General features: G+C 39.9%; 2 protein-coding genes across 12 annotated transcripts in view; both read right to left on the reverse strand.

The window, feature by feature from the left end:
* Positions 1-351: 351 nt before the first annotated feature.
* On the reverse strand, positions 352-15,319 carry brpf1 (bromodomain and PHD finger containing, 1). 3 transcript variants are annotated; one of them, XM_028006278.1, is made up of 16 exons: positions 15,067-15,319; positions 12,395-13,182; positions 11,330-11,519; positions 10,958-11,245; positions 10,350-10,867; positions 9,503-9,692; positions 9,261-9,392; positions 9,025-9,153; positions 8,462-8,837; positions 7,309-7,611; positions 6,950-7,201; positions 6,713-6,860; positions 6,364-6,497; positions 4,817-4,932; positions 4,565-4,719; positions 352-2,897 (listed from the first exon to the last, which is right to left on the reverse strand). In XM_028006278.1, the coding sequence occupies exons 2-16, from the start codon at positions 13,135-13,137 to the stop codon at positions 2,714-2,716; spliced, it is 3,858 nt and encodes a 1,285-aa protein (XP_027862079.1). In that variant the 5' UTR covers positions 13,138-13,182; positions 15,067-15,319; the 3' UTR covers positions 352-2,713. The 3 variants fall into 3 exon arrangements, with proteins under 3 accessions (XP_027862079.1, XP_027862855.1, XP_027863640.1); XM_028007054.1 differs by lacking the exon at positions 15,067-15,319 and adding an exon at positions 14,694-14,849; XM_028007839.1 differs by lacking the exon at positions 15,067-15,319 and adding an exon at positions 14,504-14,522.
* A 1,579-nt stretch (positions 15,320-16,898) lies between these two features.
* Positions 16,899-26,458, reverse strand: part of LOC114161859 (serine/threonine-protein kinase WNK2) — a 49,836-nt gene continuing 40,276 nt past the window's right edge. For 4 of the 9 annotated variants that reach the window (XM_028001223.1, XM_028004367.1, XM_028005169.1 and 1 more), the window contains 5 exons: positions 25,859-26,083; positions 23,521-23,619; positions 21,303-21,347; positions 20,548-20,849; positions 16,899-19,404 (listed from right to left, as the gene is read on the reverse strand). In XM_028001223.1, the coding sequence (XP_027857024.1) occupies positions 19,042-19,404; positions 20,548-20,849; positions 21,303-21,347; positions 23,521-23,619; positions 25,859-26,083 (1,034 nt within the window). In that variant the 3' untranslated portion in view covers positions 16,899-19,041. The remainder of the gene's footprint in view (positions 19,405-20,547; positions 20,850-21,302; positions 21,348-23,520; positions 23,620-25,858; positions 26,084-26,458) is intronic. The other 5 variants (XM_027999633.1, XM_027998808.1, XM_028003633.1 and 2 more) reach the window with 4 other exon arrangements.

Genomic DNA, 26,458 nt, shown 5'->3' on the forward strand with positions numbered 1-26,458 from the left:
CATCATAATATTTATCAGTTGTTTTCACGCGTCTTCTGAGTGGCACGAAAAAAACCGAGAGGTTTTAACTGATCATTGGGGTCTTATCACACTTGCTCATCTAAAGGCAGAATTTGTGGCATTTGGGTCCCCCTTTGGGGTGGGGGATCTTTATCATTTGCGGAAAATCTTATGAAAAAGCCTTGGCTTTGAGGAGCGTGCGTTTGCACGAAATCTTTGTCATCGCAACCACTTGAGCTTGTATTGCATCAGAGAATGTGAGTAGACATCCTATGGACTGGTTGTTTTAAATATTTGTTCAGTCAACAAAAATCATAAAGCATGAATCCTAAAACAAATGCAGCAGTGAGGTTATTTTAACTCTTTTATAAAATAAATCCATGTACGGCCCAGTCACAACATGGTTTGCTACAACATGGAGTTCAACATACAGTATTCTCACATTGCACAAACCTGCCTCAACAATTCATCTTTGATTTAAAGATGCCATAATGGGACATTGTTTTCTTAAAGTGCCCTGACAAAAAGATCCAGATTTCTTTAGTTAAAAACAATGGAAGCCAAATGTTTACACACTGTATAAAGACAAATAACCACTTTTTTCTCACTGCCTGACATTAAACCAGACTTTCACATTTGTATTTGCTAAATTACAGAATAATGCACTTTTTAAAGTTAACATGTATTCCATTAGTATTTGGCAGAAGTGCCTTTTAAACTGTGCAATTGCCACTCAAAAACATCAACTTTGTTGTTCTTAAGCCACTTCATAACCAATTTGGAAGAGAAATAAGGATCGCCCTTCATATTGAAGACATATCTACCCCCCAGACGATGTCTTGAGATGTTGCGCCTACATTTCGATTCATTGATCTTCCTTCATGAAGTTCCCATACTGTTTATACTTGTTTGGACTGATGACAATTTCCAGATGCCCTTGAAGGCATCTGGAAATTGAACACAAGGAGGAAGCAGACTTTTAGAGGTTCACAATTGTCTTCTCCATATCTTGCTTGATATTTAGTTTTTCCACGAGGTCACACAAAGAAGCAGTGTGTTCTAGGTGTTGACTTAACTTACACCAGACATGCTTTCAGTAAACTCAAATGTTGTGAATGAACCTCTCAGATGACACGCTAAGGCACTGTAATCTTTTGTATGACCTTGTATGAAAACTTTGTGATTTGAGGGAAATAAGAACGTAGCCAATAAATGCTCTCTCAATAGTTTAACATTTTGTAATCCTTACCCGATCAAAGCTGTCAACTTTAGTCAGATTTAATTTCAAACAATCAGGAAAACAAGGTGTGTCTTTGTGTACAGTGAATGTAAATATCTGGTTTCAACTGTACGTAAAAGCAAAAAAACCTGCACAGCCACAATAAGGACATTATCACAGATGATTGGACACACCTTTAAATTTGTTTAGGTCATATTAGGCTAAAAGCTGTATAGGAGAGTTGAACATATTTGAGTCTCTTTACATGCCAGATTGAAGGTTGAGTACAGCATTTGCCAACCGCAGGGTATCAGATTTCAGCTCTGAACAGTAAAGGCCTTTGACAGAAATGAAAAAGGTCTTAGGTAATCTTTCCCTGAGATGGGAAAGATTATCATGGTCATAACGACCACATTTTTGTAAAAAAAAAAACAACCTTAAAGCTTGAGTGATCATGTCGAATACGGCACCCTCAATAGAAAACTATCAGGATGTGGAAGCCCAATAAATTACTGACTCACCCTTCCACTGAAGAAAAACAAAAGGAAGGTAAGAATTTTTCTTCAGAATAGTAGTTAAAAATAATCCACACAAATCCTTATGCAAATCCTTCTTATGTAGGAGGAAACAGAGAGCTAGCAGTAACAGTAACCACAAGGCCCAAAAAAACACTATTCTTTTTTTTTTTATTAAACTTGTATTTTTTATGCAATCTTTGTTATATAAAAGTTCTACAGCCGTCGGCCTGAGACTAAGAGACATGGAGACGATCATGTTTCAGTTTAGTGCTCATTATTGACTGATTCTACAGGTCAATGTGACAGAAATACATGTTTACAAATCTGTAAAAAAAAAAAGAAACAAAAAGACGTTGAGATGTGCAGCTGCTGGAGTGACAAAAAGTTCAAAGAATAAATTACAGTAACGTTGATTTGCCTACAGACAGGCTGCAACAGTCCCTTTTTCTGCTCCTCTGACTCCACACACACACACAGGTATGCTTTTGGAAGGTGAAGTGTGTGTATATTTACTCTACACATAGAACATGCATTTACCTGTTTGAGTGTAAGATTACCTGTGTGACTGAATGTGAAGAAAGGACAGGGGGAGGCAGAATTGTGTATGGACCATAGTGTGATATTATGCCTCCATTTTAAGTCTGTAAACCATTATTTCCTTTTTCTTTTAAACATATACAGACCACGTACATTAAACATTTTGATTCATGATTTGGAACATTTTTTTTATCATCATTATTAGCAATATCCTTATTTTTAATCTTCTTAAATACAATATTTTTTTTTTACATGTCTGATTAAATATGCCTTTGTGTGAGTGAATGTGTTTTGGGGGCAAAGTAGAGGAGTTTTTCCTTCCTACTAATTTTCCTGCTTGCTTGGTTGTCTTTGTAATCCGTGTCAAAGGGCTGTGCTCCCTTTATGGATGCATGAAATCCACAAGTTTTGCAGATTTAGACTACGTGTCTGTTTGCAATCAGTCACTGTCGCTGGTTTCGCTGCTGGGGTCTCCCTGGACTTTGCTGCGGTGTTGCATGGCACGACTGTAGGCCACCGAAACGGATTTACGAATGTTGGATTTCCTGCCCTCAAGCATCTTCTCCTTGTCTAGTTCTTGGTCCACACCAAGCGGCACCAGCTTGGATCGTGGCAGCCACTGCCTGCGAAACACACAAACACCCAGGTGCATCTCAATCAAATTGAAAAATGTATTTTAAAAAATGTAATTCATTTACATTGTTTTTAAATGAAACTTGTTAATTAAACAGAGATATTTTTCAAGTATTTATTTTTTTTTAATAATGTCTCATAGCTAATAACAATCCCCCAATTTACTTTCACAAAATAAATTAGATATGATGAGAGGAAAAGATGGTTTTTAATAAAGAAATGTTATTTTATGCTTTCACATTCGCGCCACAAGGAGGGAAATCCAAAAAGTGAAAGGTAAAAGGTAGCGGTTTTCAAAAACAAATAATGAAAAAATATATATTTATTTATTGCAGCTCAGCAAAGTCATTAAAAATACCTGACAAAGTTCAGAGAAGAAGGACAAACTGTGTTTCAAAATGTGCTCTAGCAAAGAGTTAATTGTAAATTGGGCTCTAAATAATTTTTTATTTCTAAATTCCCTATATTTCCAAACACACGTTTCTAAAGCACACATCAAATACTTTCCAGTAAATTTATGACAAATACATTTACAGTGAACCACCTTTACATATGGAACCTGCAAAAATCACCAGCTGTAAGAGGAAAGGATGGAAGAATCAACAGAAGGTCTAAAGGAGTGATTTAGAAGCAAATGGTTGGATGGATTGACTGTTGCTCTGTAGTTCAAAAGGTCAAGTGTGAAGTTTCCACAATCAGAGATGATTTGGGGCGTTGTGTCAAAAATCACTGAAACTCAGTGTTGGTTCACTGAGATTCATCAAGCCTCATATTAAAACTCTTGACAAATTTTAGAGCATTTCATGGTAGAGATACCAATTTCATGTTCTAATAGGACTTAGCTGCCATACTGCCAAAGGTCATGTAGCACTGATACAGTAATTCATGTAAAAGGAGACCTGACCAAGTATTGTTTGGTGCATGGGCATATTTTAATCAATAAGCTGACAATTTCATAATAGCAACCCAATTTTTTACTGGTCCTGATAAAATATTCTGGGGTTTCAGAAAAACTGAAATTCAGAATTTCTTAGCTCTAAGCCATCATAATGAACAAAAATAAAAGCTTCACGTCATTCTAAGCGCACTATATTGCCTACGAGTTTCATTTTTACTGTCTGAATACTGAAATAAATGAGCATTTCTATTGAGATGCAGATGTATGTGCATACATTAGTACATTGTGCTAGAATCAATATTAGTGTAAATAAAATGCCTCTTGAAACAAAAGGGCTCTTTGTCTCCTTCAGCAGAAGGACTTCCTGATTCGTTGCAGGGCGTGACCTGAAAGAACTTCAGCTATCCTTCTAAGATGAGAATGAGTAAGGATTTCAGTGCATGAAGCCGTCACCCTTCTCACGCTTCTTTTTTCCTTCTGAATTAAAGCAGTGTACATGATGACCTAGAAGAGCAGGTGCTTGTCTTGTATTCTCAAAAACCACGTTTGGCCTATATCTGCTACGCGTTCTGTCGGCTCGTGCTTCGCAGCTCGAGCGCTGCAGCGCCGCTTTGAAGTTTCTGCAGCAGAGTTATGCACAAATCTATATCCAGTCACAGCCAGTCCTGATTCTCTCGCAAAAGAAAGTTTGACCCTTATAAGATGGAAGGTTGCAGATGTCAGCGAAACGTTTGAAACTGTTGGATTCAGAATACTGACCAGGTTCTTTTGTTGTCGAAAAAGAGGACGAGGAACAGGTGCTCCCGGGCTTCTTGGGTCATTTGCTCGCCGAGTTTCAGCACGTCTAAAGGAGGTACGGGTATTGGGACTCCGCGGTGGAACACGCCCTCCCTGGGCATCTTTGGGTCGATGATCTGCAGGCGAACAGAGGCGTGAATGGTGATGAAACGTGCATTCACTGTACGTTGTTTTGATGCAGTTCTCAGGGTTAACACAATGTTTCTATCTCACCAGAGCAGGATACGAAGGATAGCCTCTGCACTTGGCCCAGACCAGATCCAGAGCTTCCAGAGAGGAGTAGTCGTCAGACGTCATCCAGCATCCTGACCGGTCCCGGCCACGCACCACTGACAGCAGCAAGAAAAGCCAGCGTTACGCCATTTTATTTTCTCACTACAATGGGCCCATATGTTATCTCACTGTCTTCAGGGTTTACTACAAAACAAGTATTTTCTGTTCAAAATGAGTGAAACCTCTTCTCATTGCAAAATGTGCAGGAATAACAGGGATTAAAAAGTTCTGTAATCAGATAATTTTTTTTTTTGGAAGTGGCACAATTCAGTCTTAAAGTGAGAAAAATGTCTTGTCTTTTGGTGGAGCATATTATGCCTCCTTCATTCAGGCAACAACTGCAGCAGCTGCCATACTTCCATGTAGCAATCAAAAACAGGAACAAAATGTGTTAAGTCTTGTTTCCTGTATATCAAACACTTTTTTAGCCCAAGGAAACGAAATAAGACGGGTTGACTCTTGCCGTTGAACCGTTTCCTGCTTTAAAAAAGAATGTATAACTGCAGAAATCCCGAGGTTTAGATATGAACCCACTAGCTTTGATTATTTGTTTAAAAAGAGTCAGAACTTTGTGGTCACATTCCTGGAAAAAGTATGAATATCCCTTGAACTTGGGATTTTATGTGATAGCAGTAGTAAAATAATGAATGATTTCTAACTGTTTTTAACATTTTTATTTGCAAAACAGCTTGTGTTCAGTCAGACTGACCAGAAATTTTCAAGTCAAAGCACGTTACCAGACTGGAGATGAAACAGTATAGATGTGTGGAAGGAGGGGCAGAGCAGACTTTATTTCTTCAAGAATCTGTGCTTGCAGCAAGATACTGCAGATTATCTACAAGTCTGTTGAGAAGAGTGAATCGTCTTCTGCCAGCAATGGCCTTTTCTTGCTGGTTTTAATAAATTACCAGTGTCCAATGTGTTCTCAAACCAAACTGAGTCCTTCCAAGATCAGCTCCACTTATACAAAAAGTAATTACATACAGGATCATTTTATTCACCAATAGGTGAGTTCAAAAGGATTTTATTTGAAGGTAGAGGTGAAGAGATGGGGAACTCAAATGCAGGCCACATTTCCCAGAATGTCATTTGTAAAAAAAAATTAGAAAATCATGTGTCTTTTTCCTCCAGGTTACAGATTTGGAATTTGTGTAGGATCTCATAAAATGTAACTAAAATGCCTTCAGGTTTGTGGTTGAAACACAGCCAAGTGAATGTGAGCGGTGTAAAAACCTCTACATGCCATTTCCTTCTTACCAATTAGGCAAGTACTCTAGTGGTGGTTAACTAAATTAAACTCTAAAGCAAAATACTAGTTTAGGTTTAGAATAATTAAATTAGAAATTTGATCAAGACTCATATTAATGTCTCCATTAAGTCTTACAATAATTTGGCTCTCAAAGCAAATAAACTGAAACAATGTTTGAAAAGTTTAACGCCTTCATGTGTGCTTTGCAGGGTTTCACAGTGCGTGTGAAGGTGCTTACAGTGTGAAACGCTCCGTGATCCTCCAACTGAGTAGGAATCATTTTCTGTGCCCGACGTTTCCTCACTGCTGTCCTCATGGAAGGTGGAACGAGAGAATGACGCCTTTCCTCTGCCTTGCTTAGAGGGCGTAGTGCTGGGGGAGGAAAAGACAGGAAAGGCATGCCCGTCAAAACTCGAAACTAAAGCTAAGAGAGCCTTTCTTCAATTAGTGTTTTTTTTTTTTTTTGAGAAGAAAACGCTATACCATTTGTGGTTTTGGTTTTCACTTTCTATGTTGTTGTTCATGAACCAACAGCTACATATGGGATAGTGGGTACTTTAGATCAGAAGCGCTCACGCATCAATCACCTGGTCCTGTCAGAAGCGGCGCTGCTGCTGCTGCTGGTGGTGGACTCGGAGTCGGAGCTGGATCGAGGCAGACGAGGCTCGTTTCTGTACACACGGAAGCTTTCAGTCACAGGTTGGTTTCCTGTATCAAAGCCATTGCTCGGTAAACCTGAGGGTAACACACGGAGGTGGTGAGTCACTGTGACGTGGGAACTGTCACATGATTAAAGGCGCAGTAACGGCCACGGCGCACCGCACCTGGAAGGAGGTCATCGTTGTCGCTGTCGCTGTCGGAGCTGGAGGTGCTGTGGGGGGTACGGGGTCTCTTCCTGGGCCTGCTGTTGGACAGCAGAGGGAGCTGGGGGGGCCCGATGGGGCTCTGGCTCACCCCTGGCCCGGCGTAGCCCATGTCTCGGTTCTTCGGCGGGCGCCCTGGTCTTTTGGGAGGTCCAGCCATTTTTTGGTTCTTCTTGGAAAAAAGCACAGAAGTCCGCCGGCCAACCTCGGGAGCTGCAGATAAAACACGAGATAAAAATGACAAAAGATGAAAATAAACATTTTGTCTGCTGAATCGTATTACACATCATATTAATAGTCCAACATTCCTATAAACACACCCTTTCCCCCAATCTCCTGGCTGCTGCTCTCTCCCCCCTCATCATGGTGTCCCACAGATGAAGAGTGATGCGGGAGAGAAGAACTGCGATCCCCCGCCGACTCACGGCCCCCCATGATGGAGCCCACCTCCCGCTGGTGCGCCAGCTTCCTCCGGATCACACTGATCTCCTTCTTCAGGGCTTTGGCCCTGCGAGACTGGCCGATGCTGTGCTTCCCAGAATTGACCTCATCAAGGCGCGCCTGCAGGTAATGCAGCTGCTCGTCCAGCGGCAGCCGTCGCCTGTTCTCTGGCAGCAGCAGGTCTGGGAGGGGCAGGGAGAGCAACACTTACAGCTCGTCCATAAAATGGACATGAAAACGCTCAGGTTTAACAGCATGGGACTAGAGCTGTCATGTGAATCGTCTCTAATTGTATTTGAACACACCGTGAAACATAGTGGTAGACCATGAAGCAGAGGTGAGGCTAAAAGACCTGAGGTTACCTTTTAGCAGGACAACAATCCAGAAAAACAATGAAACAGTTTAGATCAAAACGTCTGTGTTACAATAGCCTAGTCAAAGTCTAGAATGAACTTGCAGCAGAGACTCTCCAACCTAGTTTGTAAAAAGAAAATGTAAAAATTCTTCTACTTCAACCTCATGACTATGTCCTACTTGGTCTGTCAGATAATAGCCTCCAAAAACCTCTTAAAGTTTAAGAGTCATGAATACAAAATGTGGGACTGGGAGCCCATTATTGGTTACAAGGACTTAAAATCTTGTTAATAGAAAATGTTGTTGATGATGTTCATGTGGAGAACAGAAGCACTGTCTATAGCCCAGAATCTTAAATGTTTTCGAACCAGTGAAATTCAGCACAGCAAGAGAGACGCCATCTGCTGGTTATTCTCTATACTACATGAACAATATTTTTGTCTGAACCATTTTGCTTTATTTTATGACAATCAAAAAACTTTTAAATGAAGTATATATTATTTAACATACATATTTCAATGAAATAGAACGATATTTTAAAATATGTTCACATGACAATAATCAATCTATAAGAAAAGCATGTCTTTTTAAAATATTTAGTGTTTCGCCAATTCTTTGGAACTGAAACTCTCCTGATCACAATAAGCCAACCAATTAAAGTAAAAGAGGGTCGCTTACCGTCTTCATTAGAGGACAACGGTCTGTCTCTGTCCTGTTCCCTGTCCCGCTCTCTGTCTCTGTCTCTGTCTCTCTCTGGCTCACGTTGGCTTTCTGGGCTCGAGTCTCGATGAAGATGCATGCCTGACTCATAATCGAAGCCGATCCGTTCGGCCTGGCGCCTGGCCGCTCTGAGGACGACGGCGCCCATCTCCCTGAGCCGCAGGGCGGCTCGGTAAAACACTGTGTCCTTGGCGTTGTACTTGAGGCAGTTGTTGACAATGAGGCCAAAGTCGGCCTCGAAGGCCTCAAACGTGAGGTAGCGATGGGACTCCAGCAGGTTCCACATGGTCTGGAAGTCCATAGGAGTGTCAATGTGCTCCAGGTAGTCCGGCACCTGTTGAACAGAGGGAAAGGCTCGGACTGAGGAACAGTCTGATGGAAAAGCCTCCACCAGCTTCATTTAGATGTACAATTCTAACCTCTGCGCTTGCAATTTTAAACCAATATAAATGCAGCAGCAGCATGGTCTAATTTTATATGTGGAAATAAAGAGGGAAAACGTTGAATGTTTGTACATTTACCTCTTCAAGGGGAACAGGCTCAGTGAAAAAGTTGTTTGTGTCTCTTTCCTGTAACTGCTCCAACGTACTCCTGAGAAGCACCAGGAAGGGAGTGAGCTGCATCTCCAGCGCCATCTGCTGCACTTTAATCTAAACAGGCACAGTTGTACACCTGTCAGCTGCGCGGATAAACCGACATTCGTGCATACACAATTTTATTATCACAATAGTGTAAAAATATCCGTTCTGAGCCTCACCGTCTCCCTCTTGAGTTTCTCCCTCTTGCGGATGAGCTCCACCAGCAGCCTGGCTCTCTCCAGGTCATGTCTCAATCTCTGCCAGGCCTTCAGCTGCTCCTTTAAGGCTGTCTGTTTCTCCTCGTTGTCCCTCTGAAACACAAATATGATGGAAAATATTAAACAAATAACAAAAAACGTATTCATTTTAGTTAATGGCACAAAAAAACCCCAAACAAATAGTAAGAGTTGGAAATGTTTACAGGGGGAAGCTGTGCTGCGGGCTGTGGTGGATTCGGCTCCACATGGCGCTGAGATGGCAGGTGGGTCTGGAGCCGCCGCAGAAGAGGAACGCCATTTCGACTTTGCCTCTTCAGCGTCCAGTAGCTGTGGAGTCGTTGCATGAACTGACTCTTCCTGGGCACCGTCAGATTACTTGTGATTTTGCTGAGTCTGCAGAGAAGCAAACACTAATTTACAGCGTGATGAAGGAGTATTCACGCTCCCTTGAACTTTATCGGTTTGTGACGTTACCACAACAAACATTTTACTGGGAGTTTTTGTTATAAACCAACACAAAAGAACGCTTCACTGTGAAGTGAAAAGAAAATGAAAGATAATTTCCATTATCTTTCATTTCCATTTTTATATAGAGATTAAAATGAAACAAAATGAAAAGTGACATTTGTAGTCAGCTCCTCCAGATAAATGCTTTATCAAACAAGCTTGTCATAGTAGTTTCTTTGGCATACGCCTCAACCAGCTTTGTAAATCTGAGATTTTTTTGCTTTTATTCTACTCTGTGCTTTGATCTAAACCACTGATGTTCTGGCTGCATGTTTGTCCTGGTAGAAGGTAAATTTTCACCACGGCCTAAAGTCTTTAGCAGATTTCCTCCTGTTTTTAGCTCCTTCTATCTTCTCTTCAACTCTTAGGGTTGTGAAGGTTGCTGACCTCTGGTCTATCTCATAGAATCCCAATAAAATAAGTTGAAATTTTGTGGTTTTAATTTGATAAAATGTAAAAATAAATAAATAAATACTTTTGTAAGACAGAATATACAGTGACATATACTGTATTTCTGCCTGAGCAGGTGAATTGCACATCTACCTGTGGGGAGGTATGCAGGGCACAGACACCACTGGTGCAGCAGCTCTCCTCTCTGCCAGGATCTTCCTCGCTCTCTTCATCTTCAGCCTGGATTTCGCCTTCGCCCTCTTGGCCCGCTCAGAGCTCCAGCCCTTGGAGTCTTCGTCCTGGCCGAGACTGGGCTCGTCGTCATCCTCCAGCTCCCCTTCGCTGTTGGACGAGCCCATGCTGGCCCCGCCCACTCCAGCGAGAGGCCTGGCTGACCCCGGCGGTGTGTGGATATCGCAGTACGCCGTCTTGCGCACGCTGAACGATGTGCCGTTAGCCCCCGTTTCTCTGACCGGCTCCATCTTCATGTAGAGGCCTGCCTGCTGGGCACAGGTGACGTGGAAGGCTGTGTAACAGTTGGCTTTGTGACACTGGATGCAGGCGCCTGAGCCACGTTGCTTGCAGATGTAGCAGGTGAGCTTCCAGCGGGCGGCAGGGATGTGCTCGATGCTGTCGATCGGCTCCAGAAAGACCGTGTTTGCAAAGCAGACCTAGAAAATGGGAGAAAAACATTTGATTATTGGGATAACATGAGAAACCAATCAAAATCTCTGCAGTTGATTTGCCAAAAATCGCTTCACCTCTGGGATCCAAAGCGCACAGACAACATGAGCCCAGCGCCCGTCATCCGTCTGTTTGAAAGCCCCGCCCTTGTTAGGACACAGAGCACAGTCCACCGCTCTGCTCGGCGACTGCAGGCAGCGCCGACACAACCACTGACCCTCTGGGATGTAGGGAACGCCGTAGCACTCCTGGTGCACTGCCAGGTTGCACATGTCACAGAACAGGATCACGTTGCTGTTCTGACACTCGCCGTCATTGCAGATGCAGCAGACGGCATCCTCGTCGATCAACGTACTGGGGTCTGCCTGGGGGGACGGGCAACAGAACGGGTCAGAGTTCAAATTCGCAGGTGAATGTCTGTAATGTCTTTAGTATGTGAGTTCAGGTACCTTGTTGTGGCTCTCAAAGTAGGACTCCTTTTCTAAGCGGTCCATGAGGTATTCAAAGACCTCCTGAGGGATTGGCGTCACTCCGTCACGTCGCCTTTTGTCATTCATGATGCCGAGCCAGATGTAGTCCTCTTCGTCCATGTCGTACTCAACCTCTTCATCCAGCTCTTCCACAGACTTCTCAATGTACCTGAAGCCCAGAGGCAGACAGAGGAGTAAATGTGGGCAGAAAGAAAAATCTATCACAAAAAATTTAAAGCTTCTAAATGGAATTACTAAATATTTAAACACATTGTATTAAAACAGAAACCCATGACTTGTTTTTCTTCACTTACATGAAATCAGACTAAACTTTTCAGTTATCATTAATAAAATGATTATAAAAGTTACTTGTAGAGTTTGGTCATAATGATCATGGTGCTCACAAGCCTACAGCCTACCACATGTGGGTGTAAGGTGGCGCCAGCATCATGTTGTGGGGGCGTTTTGCTGCAGTAGGAACTAGCACACTTCACATAATAGATGGGATCGTGAGGAAAAAGCGTTTTCTAGAAGAGTGAAGCAGCATCTCAAGACATCAGCTTGGTCACAAATGGATATCCCATACAAAGAACCCTAAAGCATAGCACCTAATTAATTACAAAGAACAACAAAATCAATGTCTTCGAACTGTTGTCACAAAGCCATAATCTTAGCTGTCAGGAAAATTTATGGATTAAGTGGAAAAGGTGTGCTGACTGTTAAACCAGCTCCATCCTGAGGAATGGGGCAAAATTTCACCAATTTAATGTGAAAAACCTGTGAAAGGAAACTCAAAGCTTTTGACCCAAACTACATGGTTCAAAAGGCAATTCTACCAAATATTAAGAAAATGTATTTCAACATCTGAATTCAATAAAAGATTTAAAGTCACCCTCATTAGGCTGACATTTGATAAACTGAATTTTTTTAGAGGAAAACTAACAATGAAAAGTTAAGTCTAATTTAATTTTTAGACAGTGAAAAAACTAACCTACCTAAGCCATTTAAATATTAATGAATCAAATTACAATCCTAGTATCACACCTGTAGTAGGATAAAGTCCGAGCAGGGGCATCAGGTCTTTCTTGGTCCAGTTCTCTAAACACTGCTTCTGGAAGCTTGACAGCAAGACCGGACTGCGGGTTGTGATGGTGAGATGAACCGTCCTTCTTCTTATCTTTACTTTTGTGCTTCCCAGTCTTTGGCGTGGCTTTACCGCCGTTAGAGGACGGGATGTCAGAGCGGTCCTTCCCGCTTCCTCCAACTTCACTGCCCCCGGCTCCACTGTCACTGCCGTTACAAACCCCTCCTCCAAAACTGCCTGCGCCAGATGGTGGTGCGTCCTCGGCATCGCTGTCTTCCTCGGACACCACATCAATGTTCTCAAAGATACTGATGCGGTGAATGCGTCCCTGAATCTCCAGCTCCACCATGCGCTGCGCCTGAGCGTAGGTCATTGTCTCCCTGCCAGGGGAGTGAGAATGGTCCGACCGGTTGGGGCTCCCAGGTGCGTTTGCTTCAGGACTAGGTCCTCCACCTCCGCTGCCTCCAATGTCGTCCGTGTCCCCAGAGGCGGTCAACGAGGCACGAGGAGGACGGCCCTTCCTCTTCTTCTGGGGCACAGCGGGAGCAGGAGTTGGGTTGTCATGGTCATAGTGGTAGAGGTGATACTCTATGCCGCTGTAACTCTTGTAAACCTTACGACAAGTCTCCACTGGACACTCATACGGTGGCTTTGTGGCCCGAAGATTATGACAGAATGTCTTCACATCAAAATCTAGCCCCATGGTGCCAACAACCTCTTCAGGGACAACTGAAGTTCAGCTTTACATCTGAAGAAAAAAAAACACAAATGGAAACTATGACTTCAAAATAAATGGAATATAGGGCTGCACAATATCAATATGAATAAGAAATTATGGGCTGCAATTGGCCAATATTGTTTTCTTCAATCTTTTCTATTGTTTCCATTATCATATGATGTTTGGTTAACTGAGGGTATCAAAATTATCTTTGTTGTGCATGAACCATTGTGTTTTAGAGTATATTCTGTTAACAAAAACTGATGCAAATTTTTTTTGGCAACAAAAATCTATATTTTTTATAACAAAAACTACAAACATTTTAATCAAGCATTATGATGCAGTGGAAATATAGCATGGAACAGCAATTAGAAACTTGATCTTCGTATGCATGTTTCTATATTGAAAAATATAAATCTAATTCAGCTGCATCCTCAGATCAATAGGTGTAACCTTGATGTAAGGGAACTATAACCCTTAAAGATACGAGGGCCTAAAAAAAAATTCTCTATGACTACTTAATTCAGTCATCTAAATTTACAGTACCTTTAGTCAATTAATATGCAGTAATGTTTGGTTGACTAAAACTGAAATGGCTATAACTGATCACACTGTGACTGAAAAAAACAACCATTTTAGTCAAAATATTATGATAGAAACTACATGATCTGTCAGAATTAACTCTGGGGTTGGATCTGTGATGCACAGATGATCTGATCTAGAGCCCACTGACAGCGGCAATAGGCTCCAGTTACCATGGAAACATAGAAGTTTATAGTAATGCTAAAGAGTGAAGCTTCCTTATTTTGCTATTTTGTAATTTTCTTTACAGTATGTAACATACATGAATACCATCAAATACTGTCTAATAACTAATCTATACTGCTGTCACTTGACCAGGAAATAACCCTCTAAGAATGTAAACACACTCCAACAGGGAAACAACTTATGTTTCCCTTTTACCCGGTGACAGGTGCCATTCAGGTCAACAAATAAAACGTTTAAGCAATAAAACAATCAGGAAAACGTCTGACTGTGAATTAGGACAGGAGCTTGGGTTTGGCTAGGATTTTTTTAATATTTTTTAAATCAACTTAATTCAATTGTACACCGGGAAATATACAGTAACTTGGCTACACGACCATCTAAAGGCATGCTAACATTAGCATTCTGGTGTTGCTTCTCTCCAACAATGAACTACAGTAGCAGCGAGCTTTAGCCAACCTGCTAACAACAGTTAGCAAACCACGATTTCTACAAACTTCCAAAGGAACAGGGGAACAAATACTTTACAGCCTTTACAAACAAACAAACCAGACATTAAAAAACCGTTTACAATTTAGCTCAATACCTTATTCCCGTTGGTAACGTTTAAGGCTCGTGTGTTAGCTAAGCTCACGGAATAAATGTTAGCTAAACAAAGGTAGCCGTTACATAGCCGTTACAGACCGTTTCGGTAATAGTAAGGACTAAATCCAAGAACAGTGTCTGAACTGGTCTCATTGTAAACATTCAGACCCAGTGTTTCCCTCCATAATCACCTCAGCCTGTGGATTCCAGAAAATAACAGCAAACGTTCGATTTCATGAAGTTAGCGAACTGCAACAGTAAGTGTGGTTGGGTCCAGTGCCGAATCTTGCCAAGCGCCACAACTACATTCATGTGAGATTTTTATTTCGGCATCAATATGCTTTGGTATTGTGATGCAGAAAAAAGGCTGGCGTGCTTATTTTGCATAATAAGGGGAGCTACCCGCGTCACTGTCTTTTCAGGGCACTGTGGGTTATGATGGATTACAATAATTAGCACAGGATCACAACTTCAGCAAGTTCCTGAACGTGAAAATGTGACCAAAAGTAACCCTTAAACACCAACACAACACTTCCAGACTGATACTTTATTTTCAACACTTACTACTCCACGTTCTTCAGGAAATACTGCGTGCTTCGGACACCTCACAGCAGCTCAGGAGGGTTGCAGGTCGCTTTTAATTCATTAAATAATCCCAGAGGAGAGCGTGGAAGGCGTACATGCAGTAAAATGTTTCATGAAACGGCATAACATCCAAATAGTTTCATTGTTTGTGCAATAATGGAGGAACTCTGATGAACAAAAGGGGGGGACAACCATAGCTGTAACGCTGCTTCGCCGTAGACGCGGGTTGACACATTCACTACGCAAACCAGAACGATTTTACATTGGACGAGACATGGGGACGCAATGGGCGGAGGTTTCTTCTGTGATTGGTCAGAGGGATTGGAATGCGTTTCGTGATTGGTTGATAGAATCAAAACAGGTTTGCACACACATAGTAATGAGCTACCTTTTCTGCTTAATGAGCCTATCTTTGCACAGTCCATTCCTGCTCACATAACTGATATATGTGTAATCTGCTTTCTATACCCACTTATTTTTTTACAGGGTCGCACGAGGGCTGGTACATGTTGCCATCGGTCATTGGGTGAGAGGTGGGGTAACCTTGAACAGGTTGTCATTCGATCAAAGAACAAACAACCGTGAATACACATACAATACTGTATCCAAGGACAATTGAGAAATACCAATTAAATTAAAAGCCCTGTTTTTAGACTGTGGGAGAAAGATGGAGTACCTGGATAAAATATGCAAACTTCATGTGCAAACTAATCTGGCTTGGATTAATGGCTTCTTTCAGCTCTTGGTACTCATTTCATTGCGAATATTGACACTATTTCAGCAAGCAAATTCCCAAGGTGTTTTTATTTTTATTTTAGATTGATACAGAAGTATTGCATCAAAACACATGCATGTCTTGGTCCCAGAGCCTGTCTCTTAATATAAGAGTAAGATGCTGACATCTCCACAGGGTTTATACATGGATATTATTGTTTTTAACAGATGGACATGGAACCTTCAGCCACTTAGAAATTGTACCCAAGACTGGCAAATACTTGTGAAGGTCCACATTTGTCTACCCCCTCACTCCCACAAAGAAACAGTATTTGAGGAGTTGCCCTAAAATTCACAGCTGTACCTCCCATAGTCTCAGATGTTGTGGGATAACCTATCACAAAAATTAAAACGCATGTTTTAAGCACAGGATCACAACATATAGATGTGACCTGAACCTAGTATGTTCAGGTCACACCTATTTCTGATATTGTAGGAAAAAAGGTAAACTTGTTGTATTTAGTAAAAAGAAATGCATTAGGTAATCCTAAATTGCCTAAACAGGGAAACAAGTAAAATAGTTGGAAGATTCAGATTTAAAGCATTCTTTTAATTTTAAGCACATTTCATCTGAGTGCAATTATTGTTACTGTTTTGGAGTGGCATCTCATTTAAGCTCTTCTGTGAAGGAAAAAAAAAATAAGGTGATGGCAACAAGTAATTCCAAAAAAAAGTCATTTATAAAAAAATGTGCGTTTGCTGTAATAATACCTGGCTCGATTCACCTTTTTGAAACAAAATTTTGTTGATTGCAAACAGAATTTCCACCCAGTACCTAGATAAACTACTCGTTATCTGGAGTAGTTTATCTAGCTACATTCTGATTCGCTATAAAAATCATTCAATTTCCTGGCTTATTTGTCTTATTGCATATTGCATGTTTTCCTAATGTTATGCAGCTCAACTACACAAATATGCTAACCAAAAAAAAAAGTCCTAGCTTGTCACTGAAGATTTTTTTAACCACACTAAATGTGAAATAAATCTGTTTGCTTTACTGTCCAGGTTTTGCATGTGGAAATAACATAAAGACACAATTAATCAAGCACAAAAAATTTATTTCTCTCTCAACATACAGTCTGTGATAAGAGTGCATCAGGACAGGGTGGGGTAATGCAATGGGACATACAGCAGGCAAAGCAATCTCACACAGTTCAAACACAGGCCAATCACAACTGGAGCATAATCTTGAGGAGCAGTTTCTCCCAGACAAGAGAGATGTGCCAAGAAAAAAGTGTCAGGATGCTCCTTCTTCTCTGTGCACGTTCAACTATTCCAGTTTATCGTATATACCGATATTGGTTGCCTCCTCCCATGCTCTCCATGAGTTAGCAGCTAGGAAAAGTAGAACATACAAGATACACGTGACAGAGAACAGAAATCTCTTACTATTGGAAATATTTCACCAAAGCAGAAGACTCTGCATAATATCTTAGAAAAATCCAATTCAAACCGAATTGATGGAGTTAATATACATTAAAGCAACCCTCCCTCCCGCCACTTTTAAGAGTCAAAATAAAATGTACAAATACGAGCTACAAGAAGAAAACTTTACGATTCACAGCTTTGGCAGAACTGGGGTTGTGCAGATGTCATATTTCTAACCTTATATCTGTACCGTTTCTACATTTTGTGGAAAGATGAAACATTGGCCATGCTCGTCAGTGATGAAACCCCACCAAATATATACAGTGTAGGAACTCCTCACGTAGAAGGATAAAAGGAGACCATATGTTGTGCAAATCTCTGACATCAAGTTTCAGTTTAATGTTGCAATATGTCACTGAAAATAAATGCAAAAAGACAAAATAAAATTGGCTGTCATCAAAAATAAACAACACACCAGTCCTTTAACAAGGCTATAACACTGCTTTATGAGCATCTGCTTTGTACCATCAAACAATAAACGCTTAACTGTACAGCAAAATCACTTTGATAGATAGCAGCATCAAAAAAGGAAAAAAACAACAACTAAGACCTCAGATTAAATTGGTGACTGCACAAAGTATTCTACATACAGTGTATGTTGAGTACTAGGTAAGTTGAAAGAACAATAAGCTGTGATAAACTGTTTACTGGGTAGTTTGTAATATCGATTCTTGTGTCTGGCAACGTCTGTGGTTTGGTGAATTGTAATTTTGTTCAACCTTTCAGTTCAGCTTGCTCCTCTTGCACACATTAAAGGTAAGGCTTGTGGCAAGGCTATGATCAAAGCTTTGTGGAAAGGGGTTCAATTGCACTTTTGAGCCTCAAAAAAAGAAAAAGAAATTCACATTATTTGCTACATTCTGATTCACAAAACTACCAGAGACATCTACTGTAGAAAGACTTATGTACAGAATTATATGGCTCTGGACACTGGCTTTCCTCTGCAGCAGTGGACGCTCTCGTGCTGTCCAATGAGTTGGTTCTCCAATCGAAAAATAAATAAAGAGGCTTTGCCCAGCTGAACCATTTGACCTGAATTAAGTGGATTAAGTTTATTTGGACGCTGGCTTCTACCCTTTCCCCTAACCTAACCTCATCATTTATACATTGGTCATTTGTTTCTGAAGGCATCAGATCATATCTCTGCTATGGCATTCCATTTATCAATGGGGTGATAAGTAAATCAGGTCAAACCATATTTGTATTTTTTAAAATAAGATTATATACTGTGTTATTAGTGCAGTACAATAAGGGCATTTGTATGTAAACCAAAAAACACACTCAAGCTACCATTTAAATAAAATAACTTGGATGCAGAAATGCTTTGTTTAAAGAAAATATATACATAAATAAATGTTCAAGGCACTACATTCCTGCAAAACAGTTAATTTGTTCAAAATACTGTCAGCTCACTGAATCATAAGCCACTAGTATTTGGATTCCAATGTAGTGTTTCAACAGAAAGGCAAATGTGATGAAGAACAGAGTGAAGTCGGTTACCGTGAGTGCAGATAAAATGTCTTACATGGCTGAGTTTAGCTAAGAACAAAGCCAAAAAGCAGTAAGTATTCAGACTTAACACATACTGTATCATATACACACATACAAATACACAATTTACGACACATAGATGTGTTGCATAAAGAATAGCAACACCATAGCGTGTTATTTACAGGATAAAACTATGCACATGTGTGGCTCTGGTGCACAAAGCAGAGCGAAATCAGTCTGTCCTGAGCGCACACCAACACATTAATTAGCGGATCGGGAAGTCCTTGTGGTTTTCGGGAAAGGCCCATTCTCAGGGTTGTGCACAACAAAAGAGTACGGTTGTATCCCTGGGTTTGACAATGTGGCGTAGTGAATCGCTCTTGGAGCACCAAGCAATCCTACAGGAACCACAGACGCTACAGGACTAGGCATGCCAGGCCACTGCTGCGAATAAAGAGGAGTGGGAGCCATCACACCAAAGGAGCCTGATTGCACAAGGTAGCCAGGAGGATGCACTGTGGATGAGTTTAGTCCTAGATTTGCAGGCATATTAGGGCCTAAAACGGCGGTCTTTGGGCATGAGAGAGGTAGCCGCAAGTTGTTGGGAACAACATGGCATTTCATCTGGAATAGAATGGAGGTATTTTAGATAATATTACACAGCTTTGATTTAGAGTTAAAAATGTAAGAAACCCCCCAAATGTACTACCACAGGGTCTCAGGACACTTATACACCAAACCTCTATAAGACAAAAGACCCTTTTTGATGTTTGCTCAAATAGTTAGCATTGGGGGGAAAAAATACCACTTAAAAACACCAGAAAGATTAACATACTGGTTGCTAATCAATATGCATAATCTAGACCTGTGCAACAAAATCAACTTTGCAGAAAAAAGTGAGCTTGGAGCATATAGGGAATAAGTAGTAAAAAAGAAAAATGGTTGTTTTGATACAGATTTTAGCAGCTAATGTAATACGTTTAGATTCAAACAATTCCTATTTTAATTAAAACTGGACCCATTTCCAAGCATCATGCATTTAAAAATGACTACATAAGTACATTTAAGTTTATTTTCAACATTATATAGCAACTCATTTAAACGTATCTTGCTTACAAATCCAGAAGGTTAAATGTGGATGGAAAACTATTGAAATAATTGGGGTTAACTTACTAAACCTTCCAATGTACTAGAGTTGCTCTGGGAAATCAGATGGTGTTTAGCACTGACCACTTTTCATTTTTACCTGTGTGACCAGTAACTGGCCTCATGGAAACTCAAAAATCTGATCATTTTTAAATTTGCGAACTCATCAATCCTGTTGGTCACTGTGTTTACAGTCCTTGGTGTAGATGTGCTTACTGAAGGAAGACAACTCAAAGTTGCCCATTATCAGTATCAGTGTTAAACAAAAAAGTTAATTTTTTAAGTTCAGAGGAAGCAAACGCTCCACTTTTACACCCAAAAAGTTAAGTTGTGTCTTTTCCTAACATAATGTTTAATAATGCTAAGAAAAAATGTTTAGTAATGGGTAAGAAAAATATTCTAAGTGTTATTAATTATAGCTCCCAGAGAAACTCTAAATGACAAGGTCAAGGTTTTGTACACTAGAGATCTGAAAATTGTCTCAAATCTCTAACTGGTACATCAAAGGAAGCGGACATTCAGACTCTACAAGCATTTCTGAAAGCTTGAATTGTCTGGTTTGGTGTATAAGAGATGCAAAAACTCCCCTAACCACTACTTCCACATCTCAAACCCAAATACCTCACATGCAACTGCACCCATCTGTGTAGGTCTGTACTCTGTGGCCTGCTGGCGGGTCTGCCGTCTCATCCTGTTTAGGGTAGTTCGTGGCTGATTGGCTGCCGCTAGAGTCTCCTTCGTCCAGTCATCCACCAGTTTATGAAGGTCCTCGGTAAAAGTGCCTCTCTTGTTGTTGCTGTTGTTGGTCTGGACCTGAGCGAGCCTCGTGAATGGCTGAGGAGAGGTTGACTGTGCCGCCGTGGTGAGCGAAGACTGCATTTGACTTGAGGTGGTCTGTGTCGTGGTAGTGTTGAGAGGGGACCCTGAAAAGAGACAAAACTCTTAAATCTTCCCACATAGAAAACATTAAAAGTGACAAGTAAGTCGGTTGGCTGCGGTATGGCAAAATTTAAAAGCAGCTGGATTAAAAGGAACTTGTGTCACAATCAGCAAAGACAGCTTTTGGTGAGGCCAGACAGGCTAAATGCATATAGAGCCATAGACACTTAATTTGCCTACCTGGCAACCAAATAACATAAAAATGAAATGTTTGATATGCAAGCAGTAACAGGTAACATAATCAATGGATATTGTCATGCAAAAGAAAAGTCAGTTAAACAATATGTAGTTAGAATGTTCATGTCTTAAATACACAGTAGCACATTTCCAAGATCCAAAACAATAACAAGGACAAAAAAGTGTACATAAACAATATAAGGACTAAGTTTGTGGGGACAATAAGAAATACAGAGAAAGGAAGTAAATAAGATAGTTACTACTACTGCGCTCTTTGCCTAGACATAGTCGTTTCAGAGTGGACCCTATAAAAAGGTAAAACAGCACAAGACAGAAACAGTTAGGCCAAGACACTGAACGCCACAAGGATTTGGACAATCTGCTTCAAAAGCACAATCAGCTATTAAACAATTAGGGAGAGAGAAGGAGGAAAAGGGGATTTAAAATAAATATGGGGGTAAAATTGGAAGACAGAACCAAGTTGTCCCAACTTGATCATTTGGGAAAAAAAAACAAACTGCCTACTTCTACACCTAACTGGCAAACGTTAGACTGCCAGTGCTTCTAGTCAGGAGGAAGACATTTAAGTTTCAGAATGAAATGATAAACTGTTTATTTGCTCATATAAACTAGATGAAAATGTGTATATACAAATAATTTTATTGGTTGGTAGGCAGAAGGTGAGAGAAAACACTGTTTACTACCAAAATAAATTTTACTGGAGAAAAAAAAAAGAATCACTGCCCATGTGAGAACCCCTGTAGAACAAAATGTGAAACCTAAATAAAACTTCACAAGCTAACAGAGCACATTGCTAATATTTGAAACTCGTCAGCACAAATAAACATGCAAATAACTCAGGAAGAAGTGACAAAAAAAAGAAAAACAATATCAATGATACAGCCCTTCATGTGGCGAAGCATGTCTCCATCAGTGCCCTGTCTGGCGCCTGCACCATGCACGTCTTCTCCATCCAAACATGAGGGACAGAGAGAGCAAAGGGCCCTGCCAACACTAGGGAACTGTATGTGCTGGAGTGCCTTTACTTAGGGGATGTTAAACAATCAAAATCAACAGTGATTGAACATACAGAAGAAATTAAGAGGGTATAAAAACGGGTCGTTTCTCTTGCACACATGGATACTTGTAGACACAGTCCCCCTATTTTGCATTAGGTCTGACCTACAACCCATGTTTGGACAGGATTAGCTGTTCCCAAGCCAGAGTGTCTGTGAGGTGCTTTGATCTTACTGCTGCACTAAGCAACAGTAAGGCGAAAAGGAGGTAACAGCCAAGTTATAATGATTATGAATGATTAACTGCTGTTGTTTGAATTATGGATGACTGTAAGAGCACTGAAAAAAACCAACCATTTACCTATAAGATTACTTATTATATTGAAGCTAATTGCAGCTTAGCTTTAAAAACCACACGAGTGAGGAAGTTGGTGCATAGAAACAGAAGCTTTGTGGTGAAATTAGACCTAATATTATGACAAAAGACTAAAAACATATTTCAACTCTGAAGGTATTCTGACATCCGGCAAAGAAATTTAAGCAGAAACTATCCACAAACTCATAAGTTCAATGGATGCAAGAATTGTGCAGGTGATATCAAAGAAGGGGTCCTATTAACATGTAACTTGGTCTGTTAAGATGTTTTTGATTGAAATAGCTATTGATGTTAGTACATGTGACCACTTAATGCTGCACATTCAAAGAATGACCGTTTGCAGTTCTTTATAATCCATAAAATGTTTAGAAAATCTGCTGTGCATAATAATTTGGAACAGTGCATTTTGAGCTTTTATTTTTGAAAAAAATATACTGTTCTCATGGGGAGCTTTGTTCAGTAAAATTTGATTTATACTGTAATAATTCATGACTTGAAAATTATACTGACCATCATTTGCATTGACCTTTAAAGAAAATCTGAGAAAATATCACTTGCATAATAATTTGGAACACGGTGTAATACTGATGAAAAATAACATAATTTTTTCAATTGCATTTTGAAGCTAATTGAACAGATCATTAAAAATAAAGCTATATCAATCACCAATGATGTTTTCCACAGACCCACCTAACCAAATTAGAAGATCTAGTAGAAAGGCAATAACTAAAAACAAAGGTATTACGTCCTTCTCTCAGCAACTGAAACACAAACATTTTGTTGCCTTATACACTGTTGGGTTCAACTAATTTTACTGATAAATTAAAACAATCTATGCATGTCACTGATATCCTGTAGCTGATGCAGAACAATCTTTAAAAGTTTTGAGACTGAGTGTAATATGCAAGAATAAAATTAAAAAGGAAAACAGTGATACGTATCAGGTGAGAAAGCCTGCAAGAAGGGGGAAAAAATAACTACTGAACTTATTTTCTTTTAAAAAAAGAAAAGAGTGACAATAAAATCAAGTTAAATAAAGTGTATGAAAAAATGAGCAAAGAGGAATAGAAAAGAACAAATACAAACAGATGGACAGAGACACAGGTCCACTGAGGAATCTAGTGCGTGGTTTGCTACTAGATTTATAGGTGACTCTCTCTGACGTTTGGTGGTAAACCGTCCAGCCTGGAAAGATGAATAAAGGAGGGAAGAAGAAGAGAAGAAACAAGAGAAACACTTTGAAAAAGTGAACAAAGATTGGTATGAGAAACCCCCACATGAAAAGCATCAGAAAAGGACACTGAGTGGGTTGTTGGAACCAACTACAGCATTCAAAGATGTAAATAATCACAGACAATAGAAAAGAAAGAATAACCACTTGTTTAAACAAATATAACTAATAATATTGAGCTTAAAAATGGATGCATGGATAAACTGTTAAAGTAAAACAACAATGTTTGATTGTTGTCATAACTAAGTGTAAGGGGATGTGTTCTGATTCATTCATAGAAAAGGGTTCAAAGAAGTGAGACATCTTTTTTAAAAGTGCATCATGACATATATGAGGAAGAAAGAATAAAAAAAAACATTATTGTTCATCTAATGTTTTATTCTACCTACTATCACTTAAGTCTAAACAAGAAAATTAGAAAACACATAACTAACACAGACAAATCTGTTTAAGAGGAAGATGTGTGGTTAACCTGAAGTTCTCATCAGGATAACCTCATCATGCTCACAATACACTGGCAGTGCCTAAAGTAATTTATTGTGAAGCTTCTGGAACAACAAAAATGATCTTTGAGATATGCTGGTCTCATTTCCTATCAGAAACAAATTTCTTGGTTGACTGAAAATAATCTCGTAACAATGCATTTAGCATTCTCACTTCTGAAGACTATTTCAGATTATTTCAGATTTAAATCTGACAAAAATATGAATTATTTTGGGCTCATCTGTTGCCCTTAAGGGAAAGGAAGACAAGGAGGAGAAAAACCATGCTTCCAATTTTAATATATCAATTCAGGATATTTTCCCACCCAAAAATAAAAAACATCCAGCTTTTCTTTAAGTTGGATGTTAAAGAAAACATCCAACTTTCTTTAACATCCAACGTAGGATCCTACTTTAGGATCACATGTAGGTGATTCTAACTTATCACCTACATGTGATAAGTTAGGATGATAGGGAAAAGACTGAAATTTTGGATTTTGCAAGTATGATTCATTCTGACTGCACTCGCAAATATCTATAGATAAAACACTCTGGTAAGTTAAAATTGCTGTGCAAAATGGCAGACCTAGCTGTACACGTTCCTCTGTACAGAAAATCTCCTCGCCCAACTGGTGTCATAATGCTAAGAAACCAATCTAAACACTGATGGTGATGCACCTTCACATTAAAGCTAAAACTGATGTTGGAGGTGCAGAAACTTCACAATTATGCAGGGAGTTTAGCAGATGTTTTGGAAATATTCTATCCCATATGTGATATCCAAGTTCAAATTATATGACCTAAGTTCTAGGATTGCAACAGTCATCAAGCTAAAAAGAAAACAATCCAGTAATGATTGAATGTTTTAGGAGACCATAAGGCAGATTTAACCCATGTGACGTGGATCTTAAATTAACTGACTAAAAAGATAGAGGAAATACTATGTGGAGCATTTATAGACCTCTTTCTCATTGGCCACTAGTCCATTACAACAGGAGATGACGGTGAGCATGGTAGAATAGACAAAACAGCCAATGCTCTCCAAAACAGCAAATAACAGAAACTATTTGCTGTTGTATGTTTCACTGTGAAATGGCAAATTAGAAGGTGGGTGATGCAGCTGAGTGACTGTAAGCACACAACTCCTGAACTCACATCAGGAAACCAAACCATCGTCACCTGTTATGTGCAGAAGAAAGAGCTAAACTTAGATCAAGAATATTTGGATAGCTGATCAATAGTTGCAGATAAAGTTCCCAGTTAAGGTTCCAGCACATTTTTGCTACAGTCATGTAATATGGAAACATCCTACACCAATGAGCTTTTTCAAGGATTAATCATTGATGGTGTTAATGCATGTTGGATAATACGTTGTTAATGTCTGTGACATGTGACTTGCATAGTTGAAGTGTAATAAAATCTGTACCAAACCAACACTTTGCCTTGTTCAATGTGTTTGGCTTGTCGTAAGCCTCTTTCTGGCACTATAAGGAGTGAATGCTTCACAGCACACTTTTTTCTCTTTTACTGAATTATTATAAATCTGTGGAGGACATAGTGAATTATTTACAGATATAGTGGTAATTTCTTTGTTCAGTTTGTCTAAAGGCAATCTCATTAACCTTTTTAGGTGTTTATATTTCCAATTGATTTTAGTTTTATTTGCATGTGATGTTTTGTTTCCCTGAGCAAAGACTATCATGAAGAGTACCTTGGCCAGGATCAGCTTGGTTGGCCATCCCGTCCCTATGTCTTCCAGCGTAGATGTTGTCTGATGAGAAAGAGCCTTTCAAAGAACAGGGTTGCTGTGTGTGAACCTGCTCCTGGACTCTGCTGGGCTGGCTGTTGGAGGAGGAGCTGCAGCTGGAGTAGGCAGAGCCATCTGACAAAAGTGAACTTTTAGCTGGAGAGCTGGATGAACTGGTAGCACTTTCTCCTTAAAAAATAAAACGAAATAAAAATAAAACGGATGAGTCAGATTGAATCACTGCTTCACACACTCCTACTTTTTTTCCCTTTATAAAATCAAAACCACTTCAACTGTTGTTTTTTTTAAATACAAAACGTGTTCTACTAGACCACAGGTGTCAAACTCCAGTCCTCAAGGGCCACTGCCCTGCAACTTTTAGATGTCCCTTTGCTGCACCACACCTGAATAGAATAATTAGGTCATTAGCAAGGCACTGGAGAACTTATCTACACAAGAAGCAGGTAATTAAGCCATTTCATTCCAGTGTTTTGTACCTGTGGCACATCTAAAAACTGCAGAACAGCAGCCCTTGAGGACTGGAGTTTGACACCTCTGTGCTAG

Source organism: Xiphophorus couchianus, chromosome 1, assembly GCF_001444195.1.
Source record: "Xiphophorus couchianus chromosome 1, X_couchianus-1.0, whole genome shotgun sequence".
Classification (NCBI taxonomy): Eukaryota; Metazoa; Chordata; class Actinopteri; order Cyprinodontiformes; family Poeciliidae; genus Xiphophorus; species Xiphophorus couchianus.